Source organism: Microtus oregoni, unplaced genomic scaffold (assembly GCF_018167655.1).
Source record: "Microtus oregoni isolate MIOR12 unplaced genomic scaffold, Mior012 000010F_ref0000083, whole genome shotgun sequence".
Lineage (NCBI taxonomy): Eukaryota > Metazoa > Chordata > Mammalia > Rodentia > Cricetidae > Microtus > Microtus oregoni.
In genome coordinates, this window is record NW_024543069.1 from 44,500,226 (window position 1) to 44,512,439 (window position 12,214).

At 42.9% G+C, this 12,214-nt stretch overlaps 1 protein-coding gene across 13 annotated transcripts in view; it reads right to left on the minus strand.

The window, feature by feature from the left end:
* Positions 1-12,214, minus strand: part of Tnik (TRAF2 and NCK interacting kinase) — a 440,041-nt gene that overhangs the window by 191,740 nt on the left and 236,087 nt on the right. For all 13 annotated transcript variants that reach the window (XM_041658945.1, XM_041658944.1, XM_041658954.1 and 10 more), the window contains exon 3: positions 7,447-7,503. In XM_041658945.1, the coding sequence (XP_041514879.1) occupies positions 7,447-7,503 (57 nt within the window). The remainder of the gene's footprint in view (positions 1-7,446; positions 7,504-12,214) is intronic.

The following is a 12,214-nucleotide window of genomic DNA, read 5'->3' on the forward strand; positions in this document are numbered from 1 at the left end:
TTGCACATGAGTAGGTTTGATTCTCAGCCTAACTACATGAAAGGAGCTGTATTATTTACAGTTGGTGGTGTAGCATAGAGAAGACAAGCAATAGGCCCAGCACGTCCTAAAATATCTCAGCTAAGAGATGTCTGATCAGGCAAGATTGACCGTTTGTATGGTTTTCTCTTCCCATAGGTCTCTCTTTCGGCCCTTGCGATGACTGACGTCCACTGGAAATGAGATGCCTTGTATCTTAGACCCGCAGTTCAGCCAACAGCCACAGGCGTACAAGTGAGTGACCTTTTCCACCCGTGGGAGCACAGCCATTGATCGTTTTCTCCGCTTGGTTCTGGTTGTCAGGAAAAGTAGCTACCAATGTTTTTGTGACCTACAACTTGGATTTCACTCTGGTCCAGTTTTCTGCTCTGGTCGCTTCTATTTGCGCCTATGTGTTATTTTAGGGAGAACCCACCACACGCCAGGCTCTGCACTAGCAATCTATGATTGGCTATAGTGAGGGGCAGCACGTGGTTCCTATCACCAACTGGAGAACTCTTTCCAGTCCGTAGGTTTTAAGTGAGAGGGGACCTTCATAAAGAGAAACACAAAAGATTCAAGTCATTAGGAAAACATGACTGGTGGTGGTGGTGCACACCTTTAGTCCCAGTATTTGGGAGGCAGAGGCAGACGGATCTTCATGAGTTCGAGGACAGCTTGGTCTACAAGAGCTAGTTTCAGAACAACTAGGGCTGTTACATAGAGAAACCCTGTCTTGAAAAACCAAAAATTAAAAAAAAATAAAAAAGGAGAAAAGAAAACAGGCAAAGCACTGCTGAAGAAATTACATATGAAGAACTCACAGCGCCACACACTTGAGAGCCTGGATAAGATGAGGGGCAGAATAGGAGTCAGTGGAGTGTTGGCAGCTCAGGGGTGGGGCATGAAGCTATAAAAGTCACACATTTACTGTGAGGAACTTTCCTGAACCCTGGATCTGAACAGTTCTGATCACGGGCTCATAACTTGAAGTTTCCATATACCAATTTTCTCATCTGCACACTTGTGAATACCATTACAGAGTTAAGAGAAAGAACTGGAATTTTGATCAACTGCTTGGATGTCCACAAATGAAAGGCACCGTCAAACACAAATCATCGTGGGAAATGTTTTTAAAAATGAGTTTGTTTTCTTTTTTAGTTTGGAGGTGTTAGACTCAAGGGCTGACTGCATGCTCGCCCCCCCCCGTCACTTTGCCTCACTCTCTTTTTGTTATAAGCTATTTCCACCATGTGTGCACGTACACGTGGCAAGCCCCGAATATAAGCCATGCACTCAACACGGAAGAATGTGTGCAGAGATCCGGCCACGCACAAGCCACCAACGGTGGTGTCTGTACCAGTCATGAGGGCGGATGCATGGAGTGGTGGGCAGCTCAGCTTTCTTTGTAAAGAAACGTCCCATGTTGGTGCTGCAGTGCGAGCCCAAAGTCACATCATGGGACACATTCTCGAAGGGAAAGCACACAATGGAGACAAAGAGGAATTTATCCATCTTTTCACTTTTGAAAGTTTTCAAGATGTACTTTATTGAACTATTCTGCCTACTAAAGACATCTACCTCAACTACCCTATAAAGGAGGTTCCCAGGAATCTCTATTGCAGGGGAGCCTTAGAAGGGGATTTCTAGGTTTGCAGGTGGTTCCATATACAGGAGTGCCCTTCTGAATTCCTTTTCTTTTCTAACCAAGACCTTCTCCTACTGTGACTCTCAGAACTGTCATTTTATCAAGGGGCATTTCCTATTCACCCACCTAGTTTTCTCTTGAATTCTCCCTCGATATTTTACATGCTTCTTCAAAGCGAGTTGGCCCTTTGACTGAAGTTACTGCTGAAGTGTTGAGTCTTTTGAAGGTGGAGAAATATTAAGATTTGGAAGGTCACTCAGTATAGACACCGAATACAGCAATTCATCCTTTCTCGCATGAGTGGCTGGTCTCGGTGTTCAATTTCTGGAATGCGGCCCTGCTATCTTTCTAGGATCTCACTGTTGTGCTCAACTTTGGAAAGAGGGATACTTTCATATACAATGAGACTAGCAACCCAGCAACTCAGGTGATGGAGCTAGGGCTAAGCACAAGACAGTCACACATACTGACTAACTTGAGCACAGCATGTTAGCTCATGGGGCAGGTTACTGTCCCACATACAAGTACAAAATTCCCGTGTAAACTCTGAAATGCTTTTCGTGCTCATTTAACCTGCCTCGTTCAGGAAGTTCTCACCAAGACTGCCTAAACTCAAGTTCAAGGACGTCGCATGTGTCATGAACTTCACATTACATACCTAAGCCTCAAGCCAAGCTTGAGACATCTATACACCCACTAAGGGAGGAAACTCCTGAGTCTGAATGAAATGCCCTGCTACCTTTCCACTTCCTATTCTATAAGATAGGCATTAGAAATGGGTACACCCCAAGCCCTGTATTCAAATTTCCCCTCTGCCATTTATTTATTTATTTATTCATTTATTTATATTTTGTTTTTTTTGGATTTTTTCGAGACCGGGTTTCTCTGTAGCTTTTTGGTTCCTGTCCTGGAACTAGCTCTTCTAGACCAGGCTGGCCTCGAACTCACAGAGATCCGCCTGCCTCTGCCTCCCGAGTGCTGGGATTAAAGGCGTGCGCCACCACCGCCCGGCCCCCTCTGCCATTTATTATCTGTTGAGTTTGGGTAACTGACTTAAGTTTTACAGTTTCAATTCCTTATATGTCAAATGAATGTAGTAACAATATCCTCTGGAGGACTTCCCTTTGAGGAATCCGCCTTCCCTGTCTTACTTTCAAAGCCAGGTATCCAGCCCAGGTTTTACTGAGAAGAACCAGAGGCCGAGAGCCTTGACCCAAAAGGCTGTACATATTCACTCTGGCTTTTTGCTATGGAGTCTCACTTAATGAGGAAATTAAAGCAGAAAGTAGACAGAATCCAGAGACAGACCTTGAATCATACCATATGGATTTCTAAACCTAGCTGAGTTTTGTGAGTGTGTGTGTGTGTGTTTAATGTATACAAGCTAGTAAATTCACCTTTCAGCTTCCTTTAGTGTGAATGAGGATAGTACTATATAACTCAAAATGCTTTGGTTACTGCAACCATGATTGGTCAGTATAAAGGTGAAAGCTTAGAAATTGTTCTTATGTCAGTATGTCTTAGATTTAATTTAGGCTGTTGCCATAAAGGGATTAATCTACACCAATAGCCTTCACTTTAGATGGGGAACATTTATAATCAAGGACCCCCAGCCTCATCACACTGGTGGCCAGAGAAAAAGTATCTACAAAATCCCAGGGAAGGAAAGCCCATCATCATCTTTGGTAGTGTGGCGTCTTTCTCTCTTTTGAAAAGAGTTATTTCTATTCTTGTTAATGACAAGCACGCATGTGTGTCTACATGTAGGTAGAGTATGTGAGTGGCAGGAGCCCACCTGGAACTGATGTTCTAGGCAGCTGTGCATTGCCCACAGTGTGAACACAGGAACACATTTGGGTGCTCTGGAAGAGCACTCTCTACTCCTAACTGCTGAGCTGTCGCTCCTGCCCCAGTGTGTCTCTTAAGGAGCTTGTTAAAGGGGAGAGCCAGAGAGGATTCTACAACAGGCCTGGGAATCTGCATGCATGGTGGCCACCACAGAGCTACTGAGGGGCCACTCACGCTGGCTGCTCAGATGGGGCTAGGTCCTCCCAGTTCTTTCAGGGAAAATTGGAGATTCAGATGAAGCGGTGAAGGAATTCTCACAATGGGAAAATTTTCATAATGATTTAGGCAACCTAAAAGGACTCTGAAGACCAAGAGAGTGTAAGCAGCAATTTTGAACCCACTCTGGCAAATTTTGAGGCGTTTAAGCGCTAAAACTGGAAGAGTGTGGGCTCTGCATTTGGTCTACTCTGGGACTCTTTTCTAAAAGTGGAAGCAATATAAAATAAAATCAAAAATTTGAAAATTAATTTCAAGCTTGTGTCCTCATCAATTTCATTGCAATAAACTGCAGTCACTTCGCAGAAGGTCACAGAACACAATCAACAAAGATGACCTTCGCGAACTCATCCCAGCTTTGAACAGAACAGTCATAATGAACACAATTCAAATAATTGTTGAGGAGTGTTTGCACTGGACTCCATAATACACAGAAGACGGCGTGGCGAAATGGAATCAACTGCCTCTTAAAGCGAATACCAGAGTTTACCAGAGGAAGAGCTGTCGTTGACTGTGACTGGCAGGGACACGATGCGAGGCTCACTGGATCCTGCCTCAGACAGCAGGGCAATAATGAACCCATTTCCTGCTGTACAGCACATCTGCCTTTGTTGAGGGTCAGTGGTTAAATAAGAGTCAATGCTGTGACTAAATCACAGAAACGCAGCCAGCTCTTCTGAAAATGGGTTCTCCAGGAGAACCGAGCTCATATACCATGAAACGCCTGTGGTATGAAATGGGCTGGCACCCCAACACATGCAGAATGGCAGTCTCTGTCTAGCAGCAAATAATTTTTCAAAGGGCTTACTTGCCAACAGAAACCCAGCTGAAAAAAGCTTACTGATATTCCATGGCCTGAAAGTACATATGCCAGGCTATATAACTGAATGACAATTTTCTTTTATTGTAAGCAAGGTGGCCCAGCAGCACTAACTGTGGTTCCTGGAATAATTTAAAACCTCCCCAGGAAAGGCAAGAACTAGGAGAGTGGTGGTCATTGTCCCCAAGTCCCACTTTCACGCCAGTAAGCAACTTTATGCGTTCCTGTCCATGATGTCAGTGAAACTCAGCGGCCACACAACAGAACCTAATCCACAGTGCGGTCACCTCAGTCTCATGACAGCCATTGGTCACTGAGACACAAAGAGCATCTTAGTGTGCAGAAAGGTGACTCAATCAAAGGACAACAGCAGGTCCGCTAAACAAAATATATCTCATTTTGTAGTGGGGCTTTGTAAAAGGCTTATGTATATATTATAAGCTTATATTTATTTATAAATATATAGCCTCTATTATTAGAGGCTTACTATACCAGATTTTGATTTTTGTGTCATATCCTGCTAATTCACTATTCCAATATGCACTCCTTCACTTCTGACTTATAGGAGCTATATTTTCTTTCTTTTCTGGTGATTTCTTGTAGGTTTACACTGTATTTAGATTTTATACAGCCTACACATCCTCCCTCCTATTTCTTCTGGACCCCTTTAGGACCTTTATTTTTTTCTTCGTTTAAAAAATAAAGAAGTTAATTTATTGAAAATTTTATACAACACATTTTGATTATATTTTCCCCAATTTCTCTTTTAACTCCTCCCATATTCCCTCCCCCATCCCTACCCCTACTTCTGTGTCCTCTTTGTAATTTGTGCTGTCCGGGTACCCCTGCATGTGGAGCCATCCTCCAGATGTGCAGCTGACCTACCAGGAGGCACATTCCGCAAGGAAACTCCCTCTCCCTTCCCCCAGAAGCCACAGCTGTGCATTCTCAGTCCGGGGTAAGGCCTTGTGGGCCCCATTCCACAGAACCTGTATTTTCAACTAGACACATTGCTAGGCATTCAAGAAGAATGCCACCGCATATTTTACTAATGGATAAAGTCCATGGAGACTCTCACAGGCAGGGAGGCTGTGAGTTAAAGTGACAGACCAGAAGGATAAACCACCCTGTGTGGGCACACGGCTGTCCAACACCCCACACTATTGTCTTCCTTTCTCTCTCAGCTGCTTTGATAAAAGCAATTATGGGAGGGGGCTTTAGTTGAGGTCACTGTTCAATGGTTCAGCCCAAGGCAGGAAAGTAAAGGAGGCAGAAGTGTGAAGCAGCTGGTCACATGATGCCCAGAATAAGGGCCAGAAAGTCATGAATTCACGCTGCTGCTCAGTTCTCTTTATTTCATAGTCTAGGATCCCAGCCAGGGGAATGGTGCCACCCCGAGTGGGCAGATCTTCTCATCTCAGCTAACACAATCAAGACAATCCCCAGAGGCATGCTCAGAGGCCTGTCTCTTCAGAGATTCTAGATTGTTATCAGCTTTACAATTAACACTAGCCACCATAATTGTGAGCCTCATGACTCTTTTCAACATGATGAAAAAGAAGACACCTTTGACCACACTTAATCCTCTGTTTCAAGTGGCAGAGCATATCGCTAATTGAAATAATCCATTGCATTTCTTCGTCAATGCCAGGTGATGTAATCAACAATTGAGGACAAATAGTTGAATTAGTTCGCAACACCTAAACTGAGTGTACCAAAGACAGTAAAAAGAAACACAAAACCACACATCCAGTAGTAAACATTTTAGGGTGTCACTCCACTGGTAATAAATACAAGAACAAGATTTTCCTATTATTAATCATAATTAATTATTATACTATAATATATATAATTAATTATTATACTGTAAAGTATAATTTAGAGGGCAAAGTAGATCAATAATGAAGAAGGAATAAGCAAACAATTGATACTATGTGTGATATTTACAGACTGTGATAGGTTTTCTGGAGAGCCTTACAACACTCATAATTACTGGAGTTAACAGACTCCTGTGACATTACAGCTAACATGCAGACAAACTGTGTACCCTTTCTCTCTCTCTCTAAAATCTGTTTCTTGGTTATTGGTATCTCTGTGTGACTCATTCACTGATGACTGCTTATATTCAGTATTTTACTTCTGACCAAATGGAGACTTTTGTCTTTTAGCTTTTATGTACAACATAAAAAGAGAGATATCATAGAAGAGTTCCCAGGACAAGAGAATATTATTAACATGTTTTTGATGTTCAATGAATCCTTTAAAATCTGACTTCCATTCTATAATCTTGAAAAGTTATTAAAATATTTTAAATTAGACCAAGCAAAAAAATGAAAAGCAATAGATTGTGTTTAGTGCAAAGACTAAAGGAATATCCGATCGCTTTGATCATCCACACACAAGTTTGGGTTAGAATTGCTCTCTAATAAATAGGAATGTGTGGGCGATTACTTGGTCAAAAATATTTTATTTCAGAAAATGTTCATTTTTAAATGTAGTATGAGAATTTTACAACTATCCAAGATCTTCCCTTTAGGCAAACAGTAAAGCCCCATCTCTTCTTTGTAATCTCAGTGGTATACTTCTAACACTTTGGAATCCTTGCTTCTCCTTCAAATGCAAATGTCCGTGGTTATGTTTCTGTAAATTATTGGCACGCAACATTTGTCTAACCGCCTGAGGCAGTGAGTAGTACTGAATTTAATCGGAGTGATTTATTCTTGGCCTGCTCAGTTGGCTATTGCAGTTCTTATTTCTGCACATGAATCACAAATGCTTAAGGTTCTGAAATATTTAGAAAGATCGCTTTTCTGGCAAATATTTTTTCCTGTCACTCACATCTTTGCTACAACTCTATAGCTAATGAGATGACGTGATTAAAAAAAAAATGCCTTACCCCTGTGACGTCCATAACCTTAATGGCTGCAAGCTGTCCTGTTTTGACATGACGACCCTGAAAGAAGAAAAAAAACATAATTTCAAAAGACCGAGCTGTGATGAGTGTGTTAGTTTTCTGTTCCAACCATGTAAAGATTAATGCCTGGATCAATGTTATAACATGCTAAAACCAGACCGACGAAAACAGATAGACAGCAGAAACGCTTTGAAGATCGAATTCTAGTGACTAATTATTTCTTTAAAACACTGCCTATTATGTCCTATTATGAATGGAAATGTTGGACAATTCAGTTTTCTTTCTATGAAAAGTACTCGATAAGGGCTTTGTGAGTGGCAGATTCATGCAGGAGTAGAGACCAGCCTGGATGGAGGGGACAAGTAAATCTCAGAATTTAAGAAACTTAAGAGACTTTTTTTTCCAGTTCTTAAAACATTTTGCATTTTGGGCTGAGAATAGGGCTTAGTGGTAGAGTACTAGTCCTGCATGCACAAGGCTTTAGGGCCAATCAACAGGACTGAAAACAACAACAACATCAATTGTCTGTGACTGCCATTGCCAGCTGGGTGTGGTCAATGTGTAGAGCCAACACCCAGCGATGGGGAAGGGAAATAGGAATTATGACTTTCAACTCATCATCCCCAAGAGCATCTGAAAATTTAGCTTCCACAGTGACAGAGGGGAACAGTACTACTGGGACTAGGCACCAAGGCTGGGGACTCCTAACTTCCAAGTTAGAACAGCCAAGCTCACAGGAAGCCACAACAGCTACAGCGCTGTGGTGATGAGTCCCAGAGAGCTGTCAGCATCACAGAGGTCTGATGAATATTGTCATGCTGTGCTGTCTTTAGAAAGAGACCCACAGCTAGTTTCAAAGACGGTTAACCACATCTAGAACAAGTTTCTCCTCTGAAGAACTGAAAGTCAGAAGAGCACCTATAGACCAACACAGGGCGTTGATTTGATATCATCCAACCAATCTATGTTACAATTCTCTGAATGAGGCAAAGCAGTCCTTCAGGTGGCCAACAGCGCTCCCCAAGAGCTGACCTCCCTTGTGCAAAGCACCTTGATAGAGGCCCACTGGCTCTCACCTGTGGCCCAACTGTTTGCAGTTCTCCAAACACTATTATTTTTAGCCTCTGGAATGGTTCGTCTTCTAGGTCTTTGCCTTCCTGATCCTGCGATGCATCTACTTGTTTCTAGATTTAATTAAAGTTATCGCTCCTCTCCCTGTCAGTCAATCCTCACCCCTGTGCTACCACGGAGCAGGAAGTTCCATCCTTGCTTGGTGCATGTTTTATCAGCATTCTCCCTGTGGTCTCGACTTCCTTTCTCTCCTCTCTGCCGTCATATGCAGCACCAACCCTGAAACCGACCCTAATGGCATCTCCTCTGCTCAGGACTTTGAGCATCCAAGTCTAGACACTCTCTGAATCCCTTTCTCCCAACGTGGTACGTCTTTCTACATAGAAACACTATGCATGAGATGCATGAGATCTTTAGCTCCTTCAAAAGCACGGACTCTTCTTGGAGTGAATAATTTGGTACAGGGGACCGCAACATCTTATTAAAGAGCAGCAGCTGGGGTAGAATAAAGCCACTCTTCAGAGGACAGAGGGGAGAACCATCCCTGCGAAATTTCCCACAGAAGGCCCTGGCAAGGTCTTGGTTTGAAATCAATAAAATAACCCCTACTTTAAAAAGAAAGGGTTTACGGTAGAGCTGACACATGATCCGACCGATGCCATGTTGGGATGGCAGGTTGGGCTTACATGAGTCTGCAAAAGGAACGATGAACAGCGGGCCTCAGGCTTCCTCACACTGGAGCAGGGAGGCTGCTGAGCTGTCAAACCCTGATGGTCAGGAAGGAGCACAAGGACCAGGGAGGACCCTGCTCAGCGTGAGCTGCCTTTGACATCACTGGAGAGTGTCAAAGCTGGTTAGCATCCAGATTAAGGCAGACCTTCAAGGCAATGGTTCTGAGTTAGCTGACTTCAAGGTCATTAAATGTCTGAGGCACAGTTGGGATTGAGGCACTTTTCAAGGAAACCGCATCATAAAATCGAGAGTAAATTGATAAAAACATCACCACAATGCACACAAATAATCCTATTCTTTTAGGGATAAGGCTGAAGTCTCACAGTCAAAGAGACCCCTATATCAGGACATATTATCCTTTATCCCATTTCTGCCACCCAGAACGTGGGTTACAAATCTTACTGTTGAAATTCAAAAATGATTTTTGTTTGGTTTCCTTAAACATTGTGTGTATGTATACATATGGTGTGTACATGTGTCTGAGTGTGTGTATGTATGTATGTATGTATCCAGGCATGTATGTGTATATGTTGGTGTCTGTATATGTGCGTGCATGTATGTGTGTATATGTATGAGTGTGTGTATGTATGGCATGGTGTGTTTGTATATGTGTTCGTGTGTGTATGTATGTGTGTGCATGTATGCGTGTATGTGTATGAGTGTGTGTGTGTGTGTGTGTGTGTGTATGTGTGTGTGTGTGACCCGTCTCAGTCAGGCGCTGGTCCTCACCTTCTCTCCCTTGTTTGGTCTCTTCTTTGGTCATTTCTTCATATGCCAAGCTAGTGGGCCCTTGGGCTTGCAGTGGTCTCCTGTCTTTACTTTCCATCTCACTGTGAGATCGCTGGCTTTATAGTCATTTTGATTAAAACTCAGGTCCTGTTGTGAGGCAGAACCTTGCTCCTGAAGTCATCTCCCCTTGCTTTCTTTCTGAGACAGTTTTGGGTAGCTCGGGCTGGACTTGAATTCATTATATAGCCAAGGATGTCCTTGAACTCACAATCCTCCTGCCCCTATATCACAAATGCTATATGCTTATATTTCACATAAGTTAAACACTGATCTGTTCATCTCTGCTTCACATAGATCTTGTTTTTTAACTTTCTAAAAATCTGAAGCCAGGATAGCAGGCGGATCTCACTACCACAGGGGAATAGTGATGTGAAATTTCCACATTCCTTCCAAAAACTTTAATATTTCTTGCTGCTCTTAAGAGTAATTAAAAAATACAAATATAGAATCATTTGAATTTGAATCTAATTTGTAAGTCCAATGAAAAACAGAAAATTAAATTTCTATGAAAGGAAAACAATCTTCTAAATGGAGACAAAAGAGTTGAATAAGACTCTTCACCAAAAAAGAGTTAGTCTGAAACAACTGAGACATTTCTGAATAAAAGTATAAACTATTTTTTTTCTTCTGAGATATTTCACAGTAACAAAAGGTAGTGAACAGATTAAAAATCTAGAAAAAAACACACAACTAAAATCCTACTGCTAAAGAAAACGGTGTAGAAAAACTCTGTCCAAGAATGGATGAGGAAGGGCTTCTGGGAAAGCCAGGAGCCTATGGCATTAACAAAATGATCTGAGTTCGAATGCAGACACTGGATCCCAGGCACCCACAAAGGAAACCAGGTACAGCTGCGCATTGGATCCAGGCAACCTCAGAGGAAACCAGGCACAGCCGGGCATTGGATCCAGGCACCCTCAGAGGAAACCAGGCACAGCCGGGCATACGTCTAAGCCTGCCACTGGGTTTAGAGGACAGCAAAGACAGGTGGGTGCCTGCAGCTGTTGGGCAGCCAGACAAATGGAATAAATAAACTCCATGCTGAGGGAAAGACCCCCTGTCACAAACTATGAAGAGCTATGGAGGGTGATATGCAACAATGACCTCAGGCTTACAAAGGCACACACACAGACTCCCTCTCCCTCTCTCTGTCTCTCTGTCTCTGTCTCTCTCTCTCTCTCTCTCTCTCTCTCTTTCTCTGTCTTTCTGTCTGTCTGTCTGTCTCTCTCTCTCATGCGCCCGCGCATATGCACACAAGCACACACAGCAGGGAAGCAGGTCTGTGGAGATCACAGGTGCTGAAGACTGTGGGTCAGTCAGTCACAAATTTACTCTTTCCCATTTCCACCTTTCTGCTCTGTCACTTTGATGTGAAGACCTGGGTGGATTCTCGTTCCATATAAAAGAGTCAATACCAAAGCAAAACGCGACCCACCCAAGCATGCTCAGATTTTCCTCTGTCTCCTCCATAAAATAACTGCAAGAGAAAAACAACCATTTCCTCAGAAAAGACTGTGGAAGCATAGACTCTGTGGTGTTATTTTCTGAAAAACAGCCAGCCAGCTGTGGAGCCCCTAGCCTGAGGCTAGCCTGGAAACAGCCAGCCAGCTGTGGAGCCGCTAGCCAGAGGCTAGCCTGGCAGAGAGTGCTTTCATTTCTAGGTCAGCAAAATGCATTTTTTCCAAAGGAAGCACACAGGGCAGATCAGACAGTCTCTGCACTGTCTCTCCCTCCCATTCACACTCGTTTGAATTAGCTTAGAGACGATCTCCCCTCTGTAAGGAAATGTTCTTCAATTTCCCGGTTGCAAATGAATGCACCGCCTTTGCATTTCCACAGCGTTCTATGCTAACCCCTGCTGATCCCAACCAATATTGTTCTTTTCTTTTCTTTTTTATCAAATATGCATTTCCAGAATAATGAAAATAAATCAGATCAAACAAATAGAAGGACTGAGAGTGTTGCTCAGTGGAAGAACAATTTCCCAGGATGCACAAGGCCCTAGGTCCATACTAACCACCAAGGAGGAGAGAAGATGTGCAGAACACATAGTAATGGCAGGTGTTGCTTCATGTACCAATTTAGGCTATATATATCTGTATCTGTCCATCTACCTGTCTGCCCATCAGTCATTGGTGCCACAGTATACCATCTTGAG